Below are 26,452 nucleotides of genomic sequence, written 5' to 3'. Positions count from 1 at the left end.
ATCTCAAATCATCTCCCATTGAAATGGACAGAATGCCATTAATCCATTCAAAAATTCCAGAAAAAGATGTTCAAATGTGTGCCAGTGTTTTAAATAAGAAAAATAGCCCTCTATATTATTATACTTCATGCAAACATACTGGAATGACCTAAGTGAACCAAATTAAACATTTTTTTGTTGCACATGCTCCTTCAGTGTACGTTGTACATGTCTGGTCCACCTGGGGGTACTCTAAGAAAGACTTTAAAAGACATATATACCGTACTGGGCACTCAGCTCCTCCCAGATTCTCAGTACGGCAGTAATAATAGTCCTTCTTCGCAGAGGATAAACAATATATGCTGCAACTGTCCAGTTTATGGTCCATTTTCATATACTGTTTGTATTCCAATTAGGGGTGTGAATTGCCTAGTGCCTGACGATTCGATTCGTATCACGATTCATAGGTCACAATTCGATTCAATACCGATTAATCCTAATACAAATTTCTAAGTCGTTTGATGTGATATTTTTTTTTACTCAAATTTAGAAATTACTAAATCAGTAAACTTGTACAAGTACACTGTAAGATTTGTATGAAAATGCATTTATTTGAAACTTCAGCCTTATAACTGTGAGCCACTGCATTTAACAAACAGGTTGTAATCTGTTTCATGTTTGAACAGCATTGAAATAAAATATTCCATTAATATAACATTCTTCCATGCTTAAGGTGTGAACACTAACCCTAGGTAAGACATTTTATTGAATATTTTTCCATCAAAATGGATGTTTAAAAATCGATTCAGCTGCCTATTGAATCGATTCGAGAATTGTGTGATGTAATATCGCGATATACTGCCGAATCGATTTTTTTTAACACCCTTAATTCCAGTATAGTTAGCAACACCAGCACATAAATAGATGCTAATTGTTATCCCACGTGTCTATAGAGTTTCCATTGTATATTAGCATTCATTTTAATTTTAAACATATTTTGGAAATTAAACTGAGATTTTTGACAGTAACTTTAAGCTGAGAGTTGCACTTGTAACAGTTTGAAGTTTTTTTTTGTTTTTTTAATTATTTACCAAATATATTCTACCAAACTGCTGCTTGTTGTGAAGTGAGATAAGTCACATGCCACCATAAATACACTCCTACCTTAAATTTGCATTCACAAGTCAAAGCAAAACAAACAAGAAATTAATAGGCTGATCGATGGCTCGTGCCCAAAAAAAAACAAAACTACAAAGTTGTCACTTGTATGACTATTTCAAGACAACTCTGTATTCGTTTGAAAACAGATGCTTGCTTCACTTGTCAGAAATCCAGCATAGTCACAATCCACTGCAACATGACATACAGTAATGATTTTGACAAGGGCAATTAGTCCATTCAAAGCAGCGTTTTGTAATGCCATGTTATTTGTAGCTCCGGGACGTTGATTTGCAAGCCCCACACTGGGTGCCAACAACAGGTGTCGTCGCTGCCAAACTCTGATGCTGTAATAATGATTTCAATATCGATTTTTTTTCCCTCTCTCCCTGCCATCGCAATCTGTCAGGCACATTAGTGCATGTCAAGCTCCAACTGTGGCAAAGCTAAAAACGCTGCATAAAATGATGGCATACTGAAAAATTCTAGCTTCATATGAAGGACGGGCGAGTCAATGAGATGAGAGAGAACAAACAAAATGACATAGGAAAGAATCTATTTCAGTATCTTTTTTTTATTGTGACATTTCGTTTTAGCCAAGAAATATGACAAGATTTGGGACCTGAAACTGTACATTCTGACCATGAAAACGATTTGAAAACAAAAAGAGAAACAGTTGATTTTTACAAGAGGTTCAGGTCGTTATCAATTGTTTTGATTCTCCTTCAAGGGTGACACACAAAATACGTCAATAAAAATTTAACTCTCATGTCTTCCTCTTCCATCAAGAATGCAAAGTATGGTTTAGTTGTGTGCACCATTTTAGACACCCCTCTGTTGGGTTACAAGCTTACATTAGTTTGGCCTTATTATTAATTGATTTGTTAATAATATGGTCGATGGTGGGGAATTCATTGTTGAAATTTGTTGTCTCAAGAAGTACAATATAATGTCAGATGTCATACAATAAGATGGCACAACCAACAGCAGTGCCAATGTAAATCTTTTCTTTCTACAAGTGCAACATCAAAGGCTTTCCTTTTGGGTGGGGAAATGAAGGACCTCCTCCGAAGCGCCAGAAGGAGGCTGCTTAAATGATACTGAAGGTTGTGTTTGCACCTTGCTAGTTTTTTTTTTTCCTTTTTTCCCACGAGCCATGAAGTTCACTAGCCAGAGGCTGAGCTGCACTGTGTTTGTTTAGACGTAGGCGTGTATGTTCCATGAGGGTAGTCCCTGCACTTCTGTGCTAAGAATGAAAAATCCAAATGTGAAGACAGTAAACCGCCATTACTCGCGGGGGCCTGGGATGCCAAAGAGTGATTAAGTGACACCACCCCCATTTTTTTTCTCTCTCTCTCTTTTTTTTTTTTTTACCACAATGATTCTAAAACATTTTGAAACTTAGATTAGAGATGATTCCATTTTGAAACAATGAACTGTCAGGAAGCATGGGTGTATGTTAGCTTTGCAACCCATAAAATAGCAAATGTCATGTTATAATGAGGCCTCTTCTGATTGTTAGCGTGAGCTTAGAGCAAAAACGTGCACGTGTGACAGAGGCGTTCTAATCTTCACTAACTCCAACATACAAAGATGGCAGAACAGTCGCAATAGACCACTTCAACATACTTCCTTGACACCAATTACTAATGCACTATTGACCACACAGCTGCATCAAGCATAAACCAAGCTTGAGCCCGCATAAAGTCGAACTGTATAAAATGTGCCCTACAGACGATCTTGTCAATCTTTCAGCTTTATGAGATCGTCAACACTTAACGATCCTTAACGATCTAATATCGTCATATTGTCCACCCCTAAGAAAGACAATATACTAATTCACAGATCCTCAGCCAAAAATACTAATATTATTGCAGCTTAATGAGTTTCTCAATAGTGGTTGGCGTGTATACATATCTGTATTCCTATTATAACGTACTTCCTCCTGGTGGCAAAGCTGAGCACACCAGAAGAAGCCCAATGTCAATGGGCATTGATGCAAAAAAACACAATGCACAAAATTCATTTGCATTATGTTATAACTATATTTTAACAAGTACAACACTGAAGACTTCTATTTTTCCTAATTACAAAACATGTTACCAATGTTTTTTATTGGCATTTTTAATGGGGCTGGAACAGATTAATGGCATTTCCATTTATTTCAATGGGAGAAAAATGCATACAAGCAAGAGCCACAAGAACAATTTAAAACTCTTAAGTCAAGGTACCACTGCGCATGAATTGTTCCACATCATGCAGCTGCCATCACCATCTCACAATGGAAGAGCAAAATCATACAGTTGCTAACCCAACTGAGCTGGAGGCGCAAAATAGAAACGTGAGACACGTAAACCTCTGCTATGTGAAGGTTAGGGAACAAATGGGTGCATAACCTGAAAGGCTACTTAAAGATAACCGCATTTATGAAGGATGGTGGCCACTCACCCGTGGGGACCAGTGAGATAAAACCCATGCCACAATGAGATTATCGGGTTGATGCTGATCCCGGAGATGTAATAAAAGATAGTGTATAATTCTGCGAGTCTATCAGATTATTGCAGCAGTAATCCAGGTAGTGGGAGCGGCCAGTGATAAGAGAGCAGGTGCATCAGCGCATGAGCATATATACAGTAGAGACCGATCCTCTTGAGCTGAGTAACGGTGATAGCAGATATAAAAAATTGCGATCCAGATTTATAGTACACACAGTGGAAACACATTGAATCAAATCAAGAATACGACTAATAATAAAATGTCATCATGGTGGCTTCAGATGAAAGAGAAGACATTGAAGACCCACCAGCTTCATTTAAAACCCATGCGTGAGAAAATTTAGGGTTTCGTATGGAGCACAGCAGCGTTGGCATGCGCGTGGTGGATCGGAAGATGACAGCGTTTTGGCGTTGTTCGACCGTGCGGTACGTCCACAGACACGTCAAACATTACTTCATTCTGCCATTCTAATGCAGAACAGGCCAACAACTTACCCTCACTGTTTAACTTTTTACAAGGGAAGTCAACCTTATCTATAACCTCACTAGCCTAAAAATGAAATTCTGATTAATATTGTTTGTGTAATATGAGTGTTATGCAGCAAAATCCAGACATTTTTATCCATCTCAGGACCGGCCATTTTGCCACTTGCTGTCGACTGAAGATGACATTACAGTTTCTCACGCAACGACCAATTACAGCTGATCTGTTTTCTGAAGCTGAGCTGTGATTGGTTGTTACCTGATACCTGAGCGACTTGTAAAGCGCGGTGGCTGATCAGCCATGGACGGCGCTGCTGAATAGCCAAAAATTTGGAGAGCAAACAAAGGGACTGGAAGTCCACAGGTTTATTAAAAAGAAAAACTCCTTGGTGCTACTACGCATCACAATGACGTGTACAAGTCCACGGCATCAAATACACTGATGGCCAATCGAAAAAGAGTTGCTTAGGCATAACAAAAACAAGGAGGCGCCACCTTGTGGCACGGTGCCACACTGCAAATTGTGACAAACTGTGATGTTATTTTCACTCGAGAGCAAGTGGCAAAATGGCCGCCTTCTGATATTGATAAAAACTCCTGGATTTCGCTGCTTAACTCATATTCCACTAACACAATATTAACCAATATACTGTATTTAGACTAGTGGGGCTGCATAGAACATATTGTCAATCATTTTTGGGGGGTCGACTTCCCCTTAAAGAAGCATCTACATTTGAAAGCTGACAGGTCAAAGATATTACCAAATCCATTAGCATAAACGTTTCAACACCTATGCGCCTATAGGCAGTAGTTGTGGACCCCGGCTTCAAGTATTTTATGAAACATGCGCAAGCCTCCAATATAACATTACATATATATACAGTGGGGTAAAGTATTTGGCCAAAATCCAAGCGGAGGTCTATGGGAAACTGGCCAAGTACTTTTTTGCTCAACCAAATATATTGTGCAAACAATCATAGATAGACAAAGATAGCAAGCGGAATGGAGCACTATGTAATAGAGAAAAAGCAGTGTTTGTTCTTACCAAAAATACTCATGTAAAAAGTACAGTATATTCCATAAAAATGAATGAAGTATCTTTTAACAAAAAAAAAAGAAAAAAAAAGTTACTTCAAAAAGTAGCATGTTACTGCCCATCTAACTTCTTTGTTATCACTAAGGGCCACTACAATGTACATTATCTAACAGCAGCGGCGCCAATCTGCTTGGTCAGAAGAACAATCTGCAATCATTTTTAATCATCATCAACAATTCATTTAATGCCCCTAATGAAAATGAGCGTTAGTTACAGCGCTAGAAAGATGTATTGTTCGGAGCTTCATATATTCAGGAAAAGAAAGATAAATTAACTCCAGAAATTGCAAAATTGCTACTAAATTAAACTCGGCTAATGAGCCAGAGCCAAGTGGGCCCCATTTGTCATGTTCCCCTCCAAGATATTTTCATCCCATATACTGTAATTGCTTCGTTGCAAAGTAGAGGAACTTTCGTCAAATCGCGAGCGAGAAAAGCTACCTCGCAGCCTGATGCGCAGTCCCCGAGAGACGACTCCAAAATGAATGTCGCATGTATGTCTCAATTCTGCTTCATTATGCTCCTTAGGAAAAGTGCATGAGGGACGAGAGCGCTGTTGAGACCGCTGAAGATCTCCCTCCGATTTAATGTCTTCGTCCAACTGGGAGAGGAGAAGCGTTGGTGGGAGAGTGCGCTACTCAATTGTGCTACAAGGTTCGGATCACTCGTGCATACAAGCAGCTGGCAACCATGAATGGAAACTGGTGCCTCGAGATACGAGATACACCCTTGTGAGGAGTAAGCGGTTAAGAAGATGGATGGACGGACGGACGGACGGACGGATGGATGAATGCCATTGCTCATATCAAGTTTGCACTCACAGATGAAGCAAACAAAAAAATACGGCTGATATCTCAGGGCATCACTATATCAGGTTATTATTATTATGTCATGTTGTCTGTTGTTGTTTCTGTTTTGTCTGTGTAACCAGTCGACACAGATGGCCACCTCACCGACTATTTAACAGAAGAACGAGCGCTAATGCAGGATTTATTATTTGGCCTTGCTCTCTGGGAGTGAGGGTAATGGAAATGACTAGAACAGACTGCTACATATCAGAGGATGTCTTGAGGATGTTGTGTTCAGGTTACGGTAAAAGTGAGGGTTTAAAAATGAAGCAATTAGAAAACCAACCAAAAAAACAAAACACCTAGAAAACGATATTGAAAAACTAATTAAACTAACTTTATTTGTCAATAGGCAAAACAAGCTAAAGACTAAAACTAACTAACAACCCAAAATTATCATAACTTTGCCATTGGGTGAATAGGGTTTTGGGTTACGAATGTGTTTGGTTAGTATTATGGATTTAGCAGTTGGGGCATATAGTTTGTGTCATGGTTGAGGTTAAGGTTGGTAATCAGGGGTAGGCTGAGGAGTTCGAGAGGAAGAGGCAGTTTGGAAGACAGGGTTAAATGTCACTGTTGTGGTTGTGTTAGGATGATAATTAGGGGTTGAGTGGTTCAGGTTAGGGTTGAAATTATGGTTTTGGGTTAGTGGTTAGGATGCAGGGTTAAGCCCAAGTCACACTGACTGCAGTACGGATACGGAGCGGTGTCCATGCGGATGCAATTGACATCGAGTGTGGTATGCGAGCTGTACGTGTCCGGAAATCTGCACCCGGGAGAGCATAAGATCACGGGGCTTCATGCTGAAAAGTTGAGCTCACGCAATAACAACCATGTATATACAGAGTTACTTGTCAATAACAGTCACACTTGCCTTTCGTTGACATTGATACACTTTTTGGACATTATTTCCTGGACTTTGGCTCTTCTACGATTACCATGGGTAAGTACGTCGTGTTTAATTTATTTTGAGCTTTTTTTTTTTTTTTTTGGTCTTATAAATGTCTGACTCATGCCACGCAAACAAGTTCGCAGAATGGTTTTATTTTGAAGTACAGGGAGTCATCGAGTTATGTCGGACTTCTGTTCCTACGCTAGCGATGTAACCCGAAATTCCCCATTAAAGTCAATATTTACATCAAAATAATTTGCATTAAAAAATCTAAGATACCTGGATTGGCTGGCAACCAGTTCGGAGTGCACCCTGCCTACTGCCCGAAGCCAGCTGGGATGGGCTCCAGCAACCCCGTGACCCTTGTGAGGAATAGGCGGTCAAAAAAATGGATGGATGGAAATCTAAAATACATTAAAAAAAAATACATAAATAAGATGCTGCACTTACCATTACGTCTTAGAGGTGGATGGAATAGAAGGGAGGAGGCTGATGTGAAAAAAAAAAAAAAGAGGGCAAAAAAGCCACAAATACTCCCACAAGTGTACAAGCGCTAGCACTAGCTAAGGGCTAAATAGGGGACGAGGGGAAAACACTGCAAGCTATATGGCGGACTAGGAGCCAAAATGGCGGACGGGGCCAAAATGGCGGATGGGGCATAACCGTTGTAAAGTCGAAACGCCTTAAGTCGAGTGTGCCTTAACTCGAGGACTCCCTGTATACTGGATCTACCTTGCATGTCGACGCCTAACTTCCTGTTAGTTCATGTAATTTCTCCAGCTTCATGAAAAGCCGCATGCGGAATTCAGAGAAAATACAAACGCAGCTGGTGTGAATTGACAAGAGGACTCAAATGCTTTCCTTGCGAGTCCATACGGCGCCCGTTCCGTATCCGTTTCGCAGTCAGTGTGAATTAGGCATTAGGGCAGGGATGGGCAATCTCGGTCCTCGAGGGCCGGTGTCCCTGCAGGTTTTTGAGGTTTCCGTTTTCCAACACAAGCTGATTCCAATCAACGAGATCGTTATCCCTCTTATGCAGAGCTTGCTGATGAGCTGATCATATATCAGCTGTGTTGGAAAACGGAAGCCTCAAAAACCTGCAGGGACACCGGCCCTCGAGGACCGAGATTGCCCATCCCTGCATTAGGGTCACGTTTTTCTAAAGAGTTGTACACAGTTAGTCACTTCTACACAGCTCCATCAACTTCAGTTTGATGTAACTTATTTTCTTTTGAACCTGCCTTTTTTTTTTTTTTTTTTTGTAATCTTGTGAAAGGGCTCATATATTCTTTTCTCAGAAAGATAAACACCGCCTACACTTGACCTTAACATTTAAAAGTTGTTGAAATGTGTGGGGGAAAAGAGAAAGTAAAATAGATGTTATTTTTAAAGCAAGCGCAGGAAACGTGTAAACGAGTGACATTTATTGGCTTTTGAGCAACACCAAAAACAAGGACTAAGGTAGCCATTCTAAGATTTCTGACTGATTTTTGTTATTTGTTGCATAAAAATGCATTCTAGAGTCATCCCGCATTCTACTTGGATGTATTCATCCACTTTTGAAGGCACAGAAGCCAAGCTATTTGAATACACTATATGTGAAGCTGAGACTCCGACTAGGACTGAAAGCATTGGGTAAGCTGGAGATGAATGAGGTGAGCTGACAGATAGCTGAATGGAAACACACATGCAAGCAGATGGCTGTCGGGCATCACACACATGCACACAACTACACACTCAGCATACTAAACAGGAGTCCCAAGGTTTTTTCCACCCGAATATCTCAAATTGTGTTACATACTGTCCTTGCAAAAAAAAAAAAAAAAAAAAAAAAAAAAAAAAAAAAAAAAAGATTCCGACACCTCCGTCTACCTGCATGTGTTTCAGGAGTAATAAACTGTGGACAAACAGCCAGCGGGAGCCCACAGTGGTAAAGGGACGGAGAAGCAGGGGTTGGTGGATATAAACAACCAGATTAAGGAGACAATCTCCACCATAAATCTGCAATATTATCTGCTGCGGGCGGCAGGAAGGGGAAGCTCAGAGAGCTGGACCGGCACCAAGAGCGGCCTGTGATGTTTTATTATCGCCAGCCGTAGCCTAAACTCAGGGATGAACACTTGAAAGCCTTGGAATCAATCACGGCAACGCCGGCATACGCTTGGCTCAATAATGCTTTCTGAGGCTGGCTAAAGAGGGGGAAATGATCAGCGTGGAAGCAATCAGCAGCGAGAGGGAATGCAAATTCTTGTGCATACTTACACGTGCACTTGAGCGTGTGAAGATGGTGCACTCATTGGGTACTAAATAGCGATATCACCATAATGTATATCTGCTATCATTAGCTCTGTATGGCACAGTATTGATATGCTACGTTAGGTGACCACACTGTTGTTGCCCAAATTAGGTCAGAGACAAAGTGTCTTTTATTTCAATGTATCACATCAATATCTCACAGCACTATCGATATGCTATATTTTATATATTGATAATGTTGTGCTATATAACCATGATATTGACATCGAAATGTACCACGTCATTATCTCTAACCGGTAGATTATTGATTTATTATTGCACTGACATCAAGTATCAATTCTACTGCGCTCCAACAGCCATGATAAAGGTAGGAAAACATCGATATTGAGATGGATCATGTCGTTATTTCAGGCATCCTCAGAATATCATGTCTCAAGTTACTCTTTTCTACCCAGCCAGAAGCCTTGGTCGTGAGACAGCCACTTTTTTTTTTTTCTATTTTGTGAAAAATATGGGAAAATATAATGAAGGGAACAACCATAAACGGGGACTGAAGGTGAAAAACTATATAATTAGCAGGAGCTCCAAGATTGGTGTGAACAGTGCAATTACCCCAGTAATCATCAGGTGGTAGGAGAGAGGAGGAGATGTGGCAACAGGAGGAAGAAATAAATGGAGAAAGACAAAGGCGATAAAAGAAACAGTCAGGAGTCTTACTCAGTGCTGTGAGCCATGAGAAAACACTTTTTTTCTACACAGTGAGCATTCAGGAGTCCAAACAGGAAAAAAAAAAAAAAAAAAAAAAAAAAAAAAAAAAACCTTTACTACTTTAAGAGTATACTATATGTGGAATATAAATAAAACAGAATAATAACGTGGAACAAGCGCAAGACCCAAACACTTCCATTATTTATTAGCACAATTGCAGAAACGACAATGTCAGTCATGGCTGAAATTGAGGTCTTGAGCTTCCTTCCTGCTAGATTGCACCTCAGTCCTCACATGTGATTTGTACAATCCAACGTCTGCCGTCTTTAATATTTCATATTATTTTCCTATGGTATCATTTGGCGTCACAGTATCACATTTACAGGAATGACCAACTTTTCCTGCTTGGGGAACATCACACAATCCAAAATGTAGGTTGAAACCAGAAGCTCGGGTTCGAGTCTTAGGACGTCATCGAAGTAAAGTGTAAAAACGTCACTGCATTTAGAAGGCAAAAAAATAAGGTTACGAAAGACAGCATTCTTTGCACATCATGCGTGAATGCTCTGATATACCGTTGACATGTCATCAAAATTTCCATCCACAACCCTGCCCTAAAATACGTTACAACAATTTTTATTTTATTTTATTTTTTCATTCAATTCAAAGGAAAAAGATTTGAGATATGAGTGTATTGACTTACAAGTGTGGTCATGGAGCAAAAACTCATCTCAAGGTAGAGTATGCAGAGGTCGATTATTTTTCAATTAAAAAAAAAAAAGGGCATCATGTGAATTCTCTTATTCGTTAATGGTGCGTGACATCGTTTTTAATGGCAAAGTATTTCATGTCAAGCAATTATTTGCTTTACAACAATCGCCACATTGGCCAGAGCTGCCGGCTAATCTGAATGCGAGAATGAAATCAAGACAGCATGGCATTGTTAATGAGCGCTGTCCAGTAAATAGCCCCGGTAGCTGCGCTGACTGACGAATGGCGAGGAGACACGAGAGGCATTGGGTAATATGGGCTGCTCTTGAAGGCAGCCACTGCCTGCAAGATTTTCTCCCTGATTACTGACATTAGCCAGAGTTCAATTCTCCCCAGTGAGTCGCTTTCCTGCTCCCCCCTCACACTCGTCTCTGTCAACATCTTGATTTATTCATTGTGCCCTCTTCTTGCTATTTTTATGCTAATCGTATGCTGACGAGTGAAATGCTCCATGTTGAAATTTAAAAAAAGCAACATTTGTTGAGGGGATTTGGGAGGAGGAAGAACACTTCAGATTTAGACATTTTTGATTAATTATTGACCAAATATGCCATTATAGGTCCGAGTCAATATGTCTTCCGGAAAAATAAGTTCAACAGCAGTTTTTGAACTAACAGAAGAAATAAGCAAAAACGCTGAATAACAATTGATAACAGCAGGGATATTTTATTGATCTTTAAAAGCATCTGATAGTGGGAACCACAATAACTTACAAAATAATAACAATAATAATGGTACGTTACAGAATCAGAGGACTCACAATTATTTGGATTGGTATTTATTTAAATGAATGGCCTCAATAAGTAACACAAAATATTGATTTACCAATAGAATGCGGTAGGGCTGGGTCTAAAATATCGATATTGAATCGATATTCCTTTTCATAGCCCAATATTGATTCATAAAACCATGAATCGATACCTTTAATACCTCCCCAGTTTCTCTTAATAGGCCCAATCAAGTATGGGAATCACTGTACTTGACTGCAGATCAGTCTCGACCAACAAATTAAAATAACTGCTATCATTTGACGATGAACATTTCTTATATTAATGAATCTTTAGACTATATTATTAGCGTCACTGCTGGACTAGAATTTGAAATAAATTATTCAAATGAAACTGGGGTGTGGAATTTGACTTTGCTTGAAGGGTGTTTGACTTCATTTGTTTCTTCGTCACTTGTCACGGATGCAATTGCGACGGCTCAAATGTCAAAGACAAATCACGCGCTGAAACGCACACCTTCAATTCGCAATATGACGCTGCCCGCGCACTCTCATAATTACAAAGATTGAGTGAAACCAACTGGAAATGCCAGAGAGCAGAGTCACGACCGCTTATGAGATAAAAAAAAAAAAGAAAGAAAAAAGAAGCAGTCGTAGCCACTAGGGGTGTTAAAAAAAAATCGATTCGGCGATATATCGCGATACTACATCGCGCGATTCTCGAATCGATTCAATAATCAGCAGAATCGATTTTTTTTTTTTTTTTTTTTTTTTTTATTTTATTTTATTTTTTTTTTTTTTTTTTAGGATTCACACCTTGAGCATGGAAGAATGTTATATGAACGGCACATTAAGCCTTAATATTTTTATTTTAATGCTGTTCAAACATGAAACAGATTACAACCTCTATAAGACTGAAATTTCAGATAAATAAATAATACATTTTCATATAAATCTTACACTCTACAAGCTTACTGATTAGTATTTTCTAAATATGAATGAAAAAAAATCGCAACAATCGACTTATAAATTCGTATCGGGATTAATCGGTATCGAATCGGGACCATTCGTATCGGGATTAATCGGTATCGAATCGAATCGTGACCTGTGAATCGTGAAACGAATCGAATCGTCAGGTACTAGGCAATTCACACCCCTAGTAGCCACCGTGAACAAACATCGACAGCCCACTGGAGGCCGAGCAGACACAAAAACCCTCTCACAGGCTGCAAGCTAACATGGTTGTACTGTCAAAACACTTTTATTAAAAGCATACTCACCGTGTCATTTGGTGTGCAGCATTCACACTGCATTCAAAGAAAACCATTCAGGAAGCTGACTGGTGGGGAAATCTCTTGAGTAAGGTTAACTATGTTAATGGCTGACCGTTGTATGTAGAGATCAACATTTTTCCTGTACTGTCGCCATCATAAAAGGCAACAGTCCCTTTGAGCGCAGTTTTCAAATATTGGTGAGGGGTGGAGCAAGAAGTCTAGTTGGGGTGAGTTATACTTAAAAGTGTATGGGACAACTCAGGTTATTTTTTAATGTTGTTTTGAACAATATAATATACACGACAAAATGAACGGCTCATCGAGTCAAAATATATTAAAATAGCATTTCATTATTTTTAAATTACCTGCGCAAAATTTGGCCAGTGGCGCTCTCAGCTTCTGAATCGGACATGACGTTAGTGACGTCAGCGAGAGACAGTTTCCCTGCGGTTGCTTTGTGTTGTATCGCCTCCTGAATTTTCATAATGGCGTAAGGAAAAAATCACCACCAGACATTAACAGAAGCCCAGAGGTGTCGATTGAGAAGGAATTCATGGTCATACATCCTGTATTCATAAAGTGCATTTTCCCGAGTGAAAATGGAAGACCCTGCCTTTAAACCCTGCACCTGGTTTTAGCCTGTTATGAACCTTTTAATCACCATGTACTATGATGTCATGTAATGTATTATGTAAGTATGTACAGTAACTATATCACATTGTACAGTTTGTTGTTTGTATTTGCCTTTTTTTTTTTGACTGCTGTCTGTCTACCACCAGTTTGGCAATCTGTTGTCAACTACCATACCTGAATAAATAACGGTAAATGAAAAAAAATAAAAATTAAGCACTGTACTTAAGCACAAATTACTCCAAGCTTTGAAAATGGTTAAATAATAATACCATGACACAATAATAGTGACCATGTGATCAAACGCAATCCAAAATAGCATCCGGTAAACAGTTTGTGTTCCACCAACGCCCAACCCACGTAGACCCCCGCACAAATCATCTTCTCTTTCTTTCCATCACTGCAAGAAGTGCGCTCTCTCTCTCCTTCTCTTTCTCTTTCTCCATCTGCATGAGAGGCTGTCCTGGTGTGTCAGTAATGACAATGTCCCAGTGTTCCTCTCTGCCAATTAGCCCGGCCGTAATTACACGGACACATGTGGAGCTGTCAATCACGCCACTCCTCCACACAGGAACTCAACCGCCCGCCCCTCCCGTCACCGAGAGAGAGACTGAGACCACAGACTGTGACGACCAGTACCACGTTGCTCAATTAGTCTTAACTGCGTGAACAATCCCACGACTCTCATTGAAAACGGTACCGGCGTGGTGCCTCGCAAACCTTTATTTTGTTTGCGGCCAGCTTTATGGACTGCTTGCGATGTCCTGTTTACTTGCTTAATGCACTTTGTGCCAACGCACTCTACAGATGGCAGCCCGCAGCAGATTTAATTTGGAACAGGAGCACAACAACAGCGTAATATTATATAGATCTATATAAGAAGGGAACTACCACAGGCGGTGGGCTGGCGTAGGTGACTTGGGATATGAGTTTAATTTGTTCCGTAACCACACTTGTGGCTCAAAACACTCATTATTGTTCTCCGCTGAAATTAACGGCAATGCCATTAACCCGAAAAACAAAGAAAATGTTTGTGCTTGTTTTTTTTTTTTTTTTTTTTTTTAAATAAAAGGTAAAAATAGCACTTTATAAATTTGTACTTACAACAGAGTAGTAACGACTAAATAGAATGTAATTAATTAAATAAATGAATAAATAAAACAGCTGAGCATGATGATTCATTGCTGCATTTCATTCCTTTCTGGTGTGCCTGCCTTGACCACTGGTAGACACTAATAAAAAGCATAGTACAAGTACTTTTTATTTTAAAATTATTTATATTACTGTCATTTAGACACAAAGAAGAACAGTAATTTTCTACTACTAGTATTATTAAAATATTTTTGTAGAGGATAAAGAGTATATGTCTGTGAGTCTTATCTAGATGTGTTGCTCCACTGTTTGTGTTCAATATTAATAGCTTTTGAAACCATGGCTATCAATGCTTGTCAATGGTGTTTTGCATTGTTTGTTAGCATTAAGTTAAGCTGGCTTTCCTAAAGAAAAATGAGGTTTGAAATGCATATTAATTCCCTTTGTCTAAAACGGGACAAAAACAGCTTGATTGTCTTAAACTTGGTTTATGCTTGACGTGTCCGTGAGATCCGCACGGCTCCATGCGGTGAAATGACATCATTTCAGCAGCCACGTTCCTCCAAGCAGTGTCGGCACTGTCCAAATTTGGAAACTATGCGGATGGCCAGTGTGGGGAAAAATGGTGGAAGAGCAAAAAGCTGTTGTCAACAATAGTGTTTTCTACAACACTGTTTTCAACATCCCAACTCTGTTTTCATTTATTTTGTTTGATGTATGTAGACTGTTTAAGCTAAAGTGTTGTTGTCAATAGATAACTGAATATTTAAAAAATGCTTTCTGACTTCTATTGTGGTGAAGTGTTGTTCATAGTGTGTAGACGCTCTTCACTGCCTCTTATAGTTTGGGAAAATAGAAGCTAACAGAGGGGGGCAAGTCGTGCAGCGTAGAAAAAGCTGCAAGACTCGTGTCGACCTGATTCTACACGTCTCATTTCCGCGCAGAACGTACATGCGTCAAGCATAAGCCAAGCTTTAATGTGTGTACCCAGACAGAGCAAGAATCCAGTATACTGTAGCACCGTCTATTTTTGAGTTTGGTAAACATTCACAATAAATTTCAGCATTCGCGACAATGAGGAAGCAAAGGCTGCATTTTCAACTGCTGTTGAAATATTTAGTGTTTCATCAGTTTAAAGGGCACGGGGGCCACAGCCGTATAAGTTGCAAACAATTTGAGGCGGAATACAATAATGCATTTGGATATTTGATTCGTTTGTGAGATGCTTTGGCTGCAGATGCACATTGTTCCAGCTTGTGATACATACTACAAATATACCATCATTGTGCAATGACAATGTAACTGTATGTCACGTATGGAAGACTTTTACTGGCCTTTCACAGTCGTGAGTGCATGTTGCAAATGTACATTTGTCCAGAATGTGTGTACGAGGACATACAATAGGCCTATGCATACATGTAATCACGACTTTCATGTACGAAGCTACAGAGAATCTTCATCGCATGGGCACGTACAAGCTCAATAAGTGCATTTTTTTTTTAAATCACATCAACTGGATGCCGTTTATTTTTAAGGATACTATTGTGGCAGTGCTAGGGGTTTATTGTATGTCGGTAAGTCAGGGGTGACTTCTTGTGCCGCATCATGACATATGGTACAGTACGGTACAGTGCATAATTAAGGAAACGGTAGCGGATATAACGGTTACGAATTTACAGGTAGTGCCACGATGTATCAGTTTGCAGCCCACCACAGATGTATAAAAATGTGTGGGAAACACTGCAGCGGTAGTGTCTCAATTCAAGGATCTGATAAATGGCATTATTGTTCGGATCCGCAAGTTTAACAAACTGAACAAAATACGCAACATATAGGCCAAACTGATGAAGCTGATCAGATCTGTAAAAAATTGAGTTTATCATAGTTTTCTGAGCTTTAACACAACACAATATCAATAATTGAAACATCACAACATTAAAAGTCCTCCTGGTTATTCAATCTATGCAATTTGTTCTGAGCACATTATCGCTTGAGAGGCCTGAAAAGAATAATGGCCACCGATGGCACGTTTGAGATCAATAAAGACACAGCCTTTATAAATGATACTTAAATATCCATTACCCACTCATTCCGTGGCATTAATTAAAGACTTCACAATTGCGCTTGTAACTCAATACATTTAAGTCAATTTAATAGAGGGCCCGATTTCCCTTGGGCATCTCCAACAGGGGGCAAATAAATAAAAGTTTCATGCTGGCGTCGATAATGTGGCATGAGAGTTATTTGTCAAGGCTGGGCGAGGTTGTCCGCGTCTCACAGATAGATCAAGTCTCTTATAATGTCTGCCCAACAAGGAGACATCCATCACGAGACAAATTGAACGGAGACAAGGGGATAAGGCAGAGTGATTCTGACAAGTGTGATCAGTTGTATTTGACTCAGGTAACAGCACAGTACTAATGCCTAACCTGTTGAAGGAGCACCCATTTAGGGGAGATCAGAGCAAAAAAGACACATCACACAGTATACAGGTAAAGAAAATACCATCACCACTTTTATTCAGAATGAACTTGCTGAAATCATAGACTACCAAGGAATAGGGCCTTTTTTTCCCCCAAATTTCTTTCCCTCAGTTATGTAATACATTAATCTCTTGCTAGGATATGAGAAAAAAAATCTGTGAATAAGTGATTACTTTATTTCTATATAATTATGAATGTATTTACTTATGTATTTATTTACCGTATATATATTTTAAAGTTTCATGCATATCCAGTAATAACAAAATATATGCATGCGAGATATTTTATCCACTTGGGGTCACCACCCTAACAATCTACACTTTGGTATCGGTGACACTGAAAGTGTATGTGTCATTTATAACTGGGCCTGGCCTGTTGAGTGACATGGAAGTCAACAAATGTAAATGTACTGAATGGCTGTTTACTAACGTTATTCTTATAATTTAACTTCTCTAAACACTTTTGAATAACATTGTCACTTTTCTTCTCATTATATTACTAAACATTAGACATTTATTCTCAAAATACTAGTTTTTTTCCTCTTAACATAAAGAGGGTGCTCCAGGAGAATGGGGTACGGGTACGCTAATATGAGCTGTTCGATAATGTACGATTGGTGTCAGAGTTTGAGCCACACTGCCAGCAGTTAAGTTGGATTTGTTTCCAGTAAGGATAGGACTCTGGCAAAGTTGCCCTTTGTTAACAACTGATACATAAAATTCTCAAACAGCATTCTTATTTGCAGCTGAAATGTAGGGAGTTGGGGTTTGTGACCTCAGTATTGAGTCTCTGCTTTTTGCATCTGATGTGGTTCTGTTGGCTTTTTTTTCAAGCCACGATCTTCAAATTTCTCTGGCGTAGTTCGCACCTACATTTGACGCGGTTAGGATGAGAATCGCGCATCCCTAAATTTGTGGCCATGGTCCTTAGTCGGAAAAAGGTGGCATGCCTCTCCCGTTTGAAGTTGATTCCGGCCCAATGAGGAGGAACATTTTGTTTTCGTATTCACAAGTAATGGAAGGAACGAGCGGGAGATTGACCAACAGATCGGTTTAGCATCTGCAGTGATGTAGACTCTGTATCGGTCTGATTTGATGAAGGAGCTGAAGCGAAAGCTAACCTGTAGATTAACTGGTCTATCTTCATTCTCACCCTTGTGAGCACTGGGTCATGACTTCACCGAAAGAACAAGTTCAAACAAGCGATACAAGCAGCCGAAATGAGTTTCTGCTGCAGGGTGTCTCGTCCCTCCCCTATAAATAGGCTGAGAAGCGGGATCATATAGGAGGCGCTCAGAGTAGAGTTGCTGCTCCTTCACATCGAGAGGGCCCAGATGAGGTGGCTCGAGTATCTGGTTGCCTCCCTGGTGAAGTGTTCCGGGCACATTCCACTGGTAGGAGGACCTGTGCCCACCACAGGACACTCTGGAGAGACTATTGCCGCTTTTCCATTAGTCCTGCATGGCACGCTACGACACCGCACCTCACGGAATGACACTACACGACCGCCATTGTATTTCCATTACAAGAGGCGCGCTGCGGAATGGGGGCGGGATCATTTGAACTGTCCAAGTTGCACACCCGCAGTGTGGCTCTGCCATAACATTTCACGAGCAGCAAGTCGTGCCAATATTGAACCGTATTAACAATTTCATATGGACCACCATGGGTTAAATATTGCGATCTTGATTCACGGCCGGCGAGCTTTGCACTATTTCGAATGCAGAGCTCAGCCTCAATCAGTTCACTGCAGCTCGAGCTCTCATTCAAGTAAATGGGAACACATGAACTGCGAGCTTCGTGCACTTGCGATTTTTTATAAACCAGAAGCATTACAATTCCATCCACAAGTACCTTTTAAATTGTAAATATAGTTCAGCGTTGTTGTAAAACATTATATTTGTTGTATATACTGTATTTTTATGACTTTGGCGGGCGGCTCTGCCTCTCTCGTATAAAACAAGGAAATGGGCGCGTGCCACGGCATTGCTTGCTGTCGATCAATCAGATTACAGTGACGACTCGGCCGCAGAACCACTGTCGAGAGGGTTCGAAAAAGCGGTTACAACGGAACCGCTCGGCCCTGAAAAAGTCCCATGGAGACGCTAACATCCAGGGACAGAAAATGCTGTTTCGGTGTGGAACCCCAGATAAGTGAAAGAAAATAGATGGATGGATTAACGAAGACACTGCAAGTTAATTTTAATGACTAGCAACTTTATTCCCGTAATGTGGCATCTTGGATTTATTCTCATAATGTGTTTTCTTTTCTGGGCCCAATAGTCCTTGGTAACAAAGTCAAGGGAGTGAAGGAGGGAAAATCATCTGAAATGTGATGATGGCATTGCAATGTTTCCATCGTCAAGTCTTACCTCTGGGATGTCTTCTTGTACTTGCGCCTGCCAGAGATAAGACCAAGTTAGATTTGGATGGAATGAAAAGTGCTTCTAAGTGTACTTCTACTGAAGACAAGTGAAAAATATCTAAGACAATGTAATAACCACAGAATTACTGCAAACATAGACGTCAAGAGGTTAACGCTAAGAATACAAAAGCAATTCTGTGTGACATTTATTTAATTAATTTATTTTTCTAACAGAAATAGCAATAGTTGTCAAGTAGACACAGTAAACTCAACAACAGTGCAATTACTTAGGCAGATAATTTAGGAGAACGGCGTGCATAAAACATGAGCATTCGCTCACACAAACGCATGCACACATCCACTCCACCCTCTGACATCCTGCCTACTTTCATACAACGAGGAGCCCACACACACACACCTACTATCACTTACGCTAACATTTGGTCTGAAACAAACACCCACGACTCCGCCATGTGCCTACAGCGTGCCTCTAAAAGCCAAATCCATACACACACTTAAGGTATTCGTCATTGGCAAGTTGAAGGGGTCCCACTTCAGTCCGAAAACACGTGGGCTTGGGATGAAATGCTGCTCAGGCACAACTGTCGGCACTTAGTTTGATTTGTTTCTCAATTATTCTATGTAGAGCTCCAACCTCGTGCTGAGGAACTCCATCGGAAAAAAACTCAATCATCTGGCCTAACGATAGGCATGAAAGTATTCGGCGTGTTTGAGTTGGCTTGTTTGAGTTGTGACAGAGGCTAAATGACACTCAAAGAAAGGGAAGACAATGAGGAAACAGGAAGAAATAAAGATTACCATCTCATCTTTCAAACCTCCCACTGAGTTGCAAAATGGGGATTGAAAGCTGATGAATGACGGGACTTACACATTTCATGTTAAAGTGTAACTCACCATGAACACAGAAGACTCTTTCTACAGCCCTCACTAATATTTGAAAACGGCGCTCAAAGGAGGTGTTGCCTGGAGGACCATTGGGCTTGCGAATAGGGAGAGGATTGGGCGAGCAGCAGTGAAAACTACGATCTAAATAATGTCTATACTACGAAAAATTATGCTAAATAAACTAACCAAATGCTATACTACTACATCCCAAACCTGAAAATCGGTATAAACAGGTTTGCAAAACGCTACTACTCCAACTCGCTAAGGAGGCGTGGACAAGACTGAGCCGGTAGGTGGCAGAGCGACTATATACATATACATATATATATACATATATATATATATATATATATATATACATATACATATATATATATATATATATATATATATATATATATATATATATATATATATATATATATATATATATATATATATATACACACATATACATATATGTCACGCCGCCACCAGGCGTGGCGGTTCATGCTTTTATTTTTGTGTCTCTGTTTCCCGTTTTACTTTGAAATCCTTACTCTCCTCTCACCCCAGGTCACTTGCCCTTCCTGCCGCTCACTCATTACCGGTCCCCGCTCATGATTATCACCACCTGCCACCAATCACCTACTGCAATAAAAGCCACCTGCATTCTCCCCTCAGTGCCGAAGTGTCACCGTCAGTGCATGGAAGCGTCCCACAGTCCTTATGACCTTGTTCATGTTGCCTAGCGTTGTTGCCTTGTTTTTGTGCCTTTTCCTCCCTTTTGGAGCGCCTTTAGTTACCCCTTTTGCCTTGTGCCCTTTTTCCTCCCTAGCGGAGCGCTTTCTGTTGTCCCCAGTACCTTTTGCCTGTTTTTTCCTCCCTAGTGGAGTGCTTTTTGTTCTCCACTTTTTCCCCTCCCTGTTCTCCTCTCAGTTTGAGAGGAGACCTTTGTTGGCCGGAAATAAACCTGCTGCCTTGGTGGCCTACCTTACGCCTGCGTCTGAGTCCTACTTGTCCTCGCCTTGTCAGTACACTTCGGCCAGCATGGACCCAGCAGGCACGGTCGAGGCCGCACTGCAGAGCCAGGAGGCCCGGCTCAACAACCAGGACCGGATCCAACAGACCATGCTGTCCCGGATGGAGGAATTGACCAGCCAGGTCCACGAGCTGGTAAGCCTTTCACGGCGTTGAGCGCCAGCTCCCACTGGACAGATTCCTCACCCTGAGTTCTCTGTACCGACCACGCCATTCACCGGGGTAGGATTAAGACTGGCCTCCCCAGAACGATACTCCGGTGAACCCGGACGCTGTCAGACTTTCCTCACGGAATGCGACATTCATTTTGAGCAGTTACCACAGGCATTTCCCACAGCCCGATCCCGAGTGGCCTTCATGGTGTCTCACCTGACGGGTCGGGCCAAAACCTGGGCGACCGCGGAATGGGCCAGGGGTTCCTCGGTCTGCCAAAGCGTACAGGACTTTCAAATCGCTTTGCGCCAAGTCTTTGATCCAGAAAACAATGACCGAGAGAAGGCACGAGCACTGAGCCGACTTCAGCAAGGCAGAGAATCTGTCAGCGACTATGCAGTTCGCTTTCGAACGCTGGCAACGAACAGTGGCTGGAACGCCATCGCACTTCACGACCATTTTTTGAAAGGACTCTCACCTGCCATTCAAGAGCTTCTGGTTCCCGTAGATCTCCCCGCGGACTTGGACGCCTTGATTTCCCTCGCCATCCGGACCGATCATCGTCGCCAGGAGCTGGCCAAGATCGGCGGACCGCGAAGGAGGGAGGAACCCACCCCCTGGACGCGGACACCGGAGGCCAGAAGGCCGCGATTCATCGCTCCTTCCCGACCGGAACCAGGAGAGGTGGACCTCGCTAGCGACGAACCCATGCAACTGGGAAGGGCACGGCTTTCGCCGGAGGAGAGGCAGCGCCGACGCCGAGAGGGCCGCTGCTACTATTGTGGTGGTCTTGGGCACTTGGTGGAATCCTGCACCACAAAGGGCCACTCTCCGGTGAGTCCTCCGTCACCCCGACCCGCCAAGAATCACAGACTTACGCCAATTCAGATAATCCACCACAATGTCACCATAGATCTGTCAGCCCTCATCGACTCCGGATCCGACGAAAGTCTCATGGACTGGGAGCTCGTAAAGCAAATACGAGCCTCCACCGAACCCCTTTCTTTGACCATCCAGGCTCGAGCGCTGAATGGCAAGGAGCTCTTCCAAATCACCCACATTACTGAACCTCTGGAAGTCCGAATCGGACCTCACTTCGAGACTCTCCGTTTCCATGTTTTCCACGCTGCTTCCCCCACTTTGGTTCTGGGACACCCTTGGCTGTGTCTACATAGCCCCAGAATCGACTGGAACACTGGAGTTGTTCTGGAGTGGGGAAAGGACTGCAGCTCTCACGGGTCGGAACAACCCGCACTCCGAAACTCCACAGCCCAGGTTCACCAGGTGACTCTCGTCCCACCGGCTCAAGAAGAGTACCCGAACTTGCACACTGTTCCCTCCTGCTACCACCACCTGCGGGAGGTCTTCAGCAAAACCAAAGCCATGACTCTCCCTCCACACCGCCCATATGACTGCCCGATCGATCTGAATCCCGGTTCAACCATTCCCAAGGGGAGACTGTACTCAGTCTCAGGACCCGAACGCCAGGCCATGAACCACTACATTGATGACTCCTTGAAAGCCGGCCTCATCCGACCGTCTTCCTCGCCTGCAGGAGCAGGCTTTTTCTTTGTGAGTAAAAAGGATGGATCCCTACGCCCCTGCATCGATTACAGTCCTTTGAACGACATCACTGTCAAGAACCGGTACCCATTGCCCTTGATGTCCTCGGTGTTCGATCAGCTGCAACAAGCCAAGATCTTCACGAAGCTCGATCTGCGGAACGCCTATCACCTCATTCGGATCCGTGAGGGAGACGAATGGAAGACAGGCTTCAACACTCCTCGGGGACATTATGAATACCTGGTCATGCCATTTGGCCTCACGAATGCTCCCGCCGTCTTCCAGGCAATGATAAATGAGGTACTCAAGGACTTCATAGATCACTTCGTGTACGTTTACTTGGATGACATTCTGATCTATTCACCTGACCTAATGAGCCATCGAGACCACGTAAACAGAGTACTCCAACGTCTTTTGGATCACCATCTGTATGTGAAAGCTGAGAAGAGCCTATTTCATGTTAACACCATCTCCTTCCTGGGATTCATCGTGTCACCAGGGAAGGTGGAAATGGACGCGGACAAGGTCAGCGCCGTACGAGAGTGGCCCACGCCAGACTCCCGGAAGAAAGTTCAACAGTTCCTCGGATTCGCCAACTTCTACCGCAGATTCATAAGAAGCTTCAGCACCATTGCCGCTCCTCTACACGCCTTGACCTCCCCACAAGTCCGTTTTTCATGGAACCCGGAAGCCGAAAAGGCATTCAAAGACTTAAAAGCACGCTTCACCCATGCCCCAATTCTCAGAGTCCCAGACCCCAAACGCCAGTTCGTGGTGGAAGTAGACGCCTCCAGTGTTGGAATTGGGGCGGTGCTGTCCCAGCGTTGTCAAGAGGACGGCAAGACACATCCCTGCGCATTTCTTTCACGTAAATTATCCAAGGCTGAGTGCAATTACTCAGTCGGAGATCGGGAGCTTCTCGCTGTAAAAGTGGCCCTAGAAGAATGGAGACACTGGCTGGAAGGCGCTGAAATGCCTTTTGTGATCTGGACCGATCACCGAAATTTGGAGTACCTACGCCAGGCCAAAAGACTCAATCCCCGACAGGCCAGGTGGTCCTTGTTTTTTAACCGCTTTGTATTCTCTTTAACTTACAGACCAGGCAGCAAAAACGTCAAAGCAGACGCATTGTCAAGAATCCACGAATCTGAGCTATTGGAGGCCGAGCCTGAGACCATCCTGCCCCGGGATTGCATTGTTGGAGCCATGAGATGGCAAATTGAGGACGATGTCAAGGAGGCATTGCGCAACGTCACTCCCCCCACGTCTTGTCCACCACGTCGACTCTTCGTGCCTGAGGAACTACGATCTCAGGTGATACACTGGGCTCACACTTCACAGCTGTTTTGTCATCCTGGAGTCCGCAGGACCATGTATGCTGTTGCCAGGAGATTCTGGTGGCCGGCAATGGAAACCACCGTAAAAGAGTACGTCGCTGCCTGTCCCACTTGTGCCCGCAACAAGTCCTCGACTCAGTCCCGGATGGGCCTTCTTCAGCCACTACCAATCCCATCCAGACCATGGGCAGAAATCTCATTGGACTTTGTGACCGGACTGCCCCTATCCCATGGTAAAACCACAATTCTCACCGTTGTCGACAGGTTCTCCAAAATGGTTCACTTTATTCCACTATCCAAGCTCCCATCCGCCAAAACTACAGCCGACATCATGATCCACCACATATTCCGGTTTTATGGTTTCCCTCTGCACATCGTCTCCGACCGTGGACCACAGTTCGTTTCCCGCTTCTGGTCACAGTTTTGTAAAGCCCTGGGTGCCAAAGCCAATCTGACGTCTGGATACCACCCTGAGGCCAATGGACAGGCCGAACGACTAAATCAACAGCTTGAGACCGGTCTCCGATGCCTTGTCTCCCAGAACCCGACCACCTGGAGCAAGTACCTGGTATGGGTCGAACTCGCACACAACTCATTGCCCACATCTGCCACAGGTCTTACCCCGTTTAAATGCGTCCACGGCTACGATCCACCGTTTTTCGCTGAACTGGAGGAGGAGGCAACGGTTCCCTCGGTCCAGGCCATGATCCGTCGGTGCCACAAAGTCTGGTCGGCGGCCCGGACGGCGCTTCAACGCCAGGGAGACCGGGTGAAGAGGGCCGCCGACCGGAAAAGGAGACCGGCACCTGAATACCGCCCAGGCCAGCGAGTTTGGCTATCAGCAAAACACCTCAGACTCAAGGTACCATGTCCGAAGCTGGCCCCGCGATTTGTGGGGCCTTTCCCAGTAACCAAGTCCATAGGTCCCGCCGCCGTTCGACTCCGCCTGCCAAGATCCCTCAGAGTTCATCCGACATTCCACGTCAGTCAAGTCAAGCCGGTCCACGAAAGCCCACTTGTGCCCTCCGAACCCGACCCACCCCCCCCAGAGATGGTTGAAGGCGGCCCCGTTTACAAGGTCAGGAAACTCTTAGATGTGCGTAATCGGGGCCGCGGGAGACAATACCTAGTCGACTGGGAGGGGTACGGCCCGGAGGAAAGACAATGGGTCCCCTCCCGGTTCATCGTTGATCCCTCTTTAATTGATGATTTTTATGCTGAACACCCTGACATTCCTGGGCCGTCAAGAGCCGGCCGTTGAGGGGGGGGTACTGTCACGCCGCCACCAGGCGTGGCGGTTCATGCTTTTATTTTTGTGTCTCTGTTTCCCGTTTTACTTTGAAATCCTTACTCTCCTCTCACCCCAGGTCACTTGCCCTTCCTGCCGCTCACTCATTACCGGTCCCCGCTCATGATTATCACCACCTGCCACCAATCACCTACTGCAATAAAAGCCACCTGCATTCTCCCCTCAGTGCCGAAGTGTCACCGTCAGTGCATGGAAGCGTCCCACAGTCCTTATGACCTTGTTCATGTTGCCTAGCGTTGTTGCCTTGTTTTTGTGCCTTTTCCTCCCTTTTGGAGCGCCTTTAGTTACCCCTTTTGCCTTGTGCCCTTTTTCCTCCCTAGCGGAGCGCTTTCTGTTGTCCCCAGTACCTTTTGCCTGTTTTTTCCTCCCTAGTGGAGTGCTTTTTGTTCTCCACTTTTTCCCCTCCCTGTTCTCCTCTCAGTTTGAGAGGAGACCTTTGTTGGCCGGAAATAAACCTGCTGCCTTGGTGGCCTACCTTACGCCTGCGTCTGAGTCCTACTTGTCCTCGCCTTGTCACATATATATATATATTAAGGGTGCACCGATCGATCGGCCGACCAATCGATCGGCCTCAATTTTCGTAATTTTGGGCGATCGGTGATCGATCGATCCCTCAAAATAAATTCGATCTTGTCTACCGATCACATCTCTCTCGCGTAAAAGTACGAAAAAGTCAACCATTGCCCTCTTCTGCTGAGACATAAGCCCGCCCACAAGGTCACGTGTGCAAATGCGCACTTGTGTGCGCTGCAATACAAACAGCAGCAACAGTATGTCGACAGTTTGGCAGTATTTCACGATAAAAGTAAAGGAGCCCAGGATCGCAATTTGTAATTCCTGCAACGTCGAAATAAGTCGTGGTGGGACTGCACGCAAGGCATTCAATACAACAAACCTCATTCGTCATTT

At 43.0% G+C, this 26,452-nt stretch overlaps 1 protein-coding gene across 7 annotated transcripts in view; it reads right to left on the bottom strand.

Moving 5' to 3' along the window:
- Window positions 1–26,452, bottom strand: part of pde1cb (phosphodiesterase 1C, calmodulin-dependent b) — a 282,706-nt gene that overhangs the window by 169,717 nt on the left and 86,537 nt on the right. For 4 of the 7 annotated variants that reach the window (XM_077537610.1, XM_077537623.1, XM_077537636.1 and 1 more), the window contains one exon: window positions 19,263–19,289. The exons of the other annotated variants lie outside the window; for them this stretch is intronic. In XM_077537610.1, the coding sequence (XP_077393736.1) occupies window positions 19,263–19,289 (27 nt within the window). The remainder of the gene's footprint in view (window positions 1–19,262; window positions 19,290–26,452) is intronic. 7 annotated transcript variants of the gene reach the window in all.

Source organism: Festucalex cinctus, chromosome 1 (genome assembly GCF_051991245.1).
Source record: "Festucalex cinctus isolate MCC-2025b chromosome 1, RoL_Fcin_1.0, whole genome shotgun sequence".
Lineage (NCBI taxonomy): Eukaryota > Metazoa > Chordata > Actinopteri > Syngnathiformes > Syngnathidae > Festucalex > Festucalex cinctus.
This window is presented reverse-complemented; position numbering and strand designations above follow the sequence as displayed.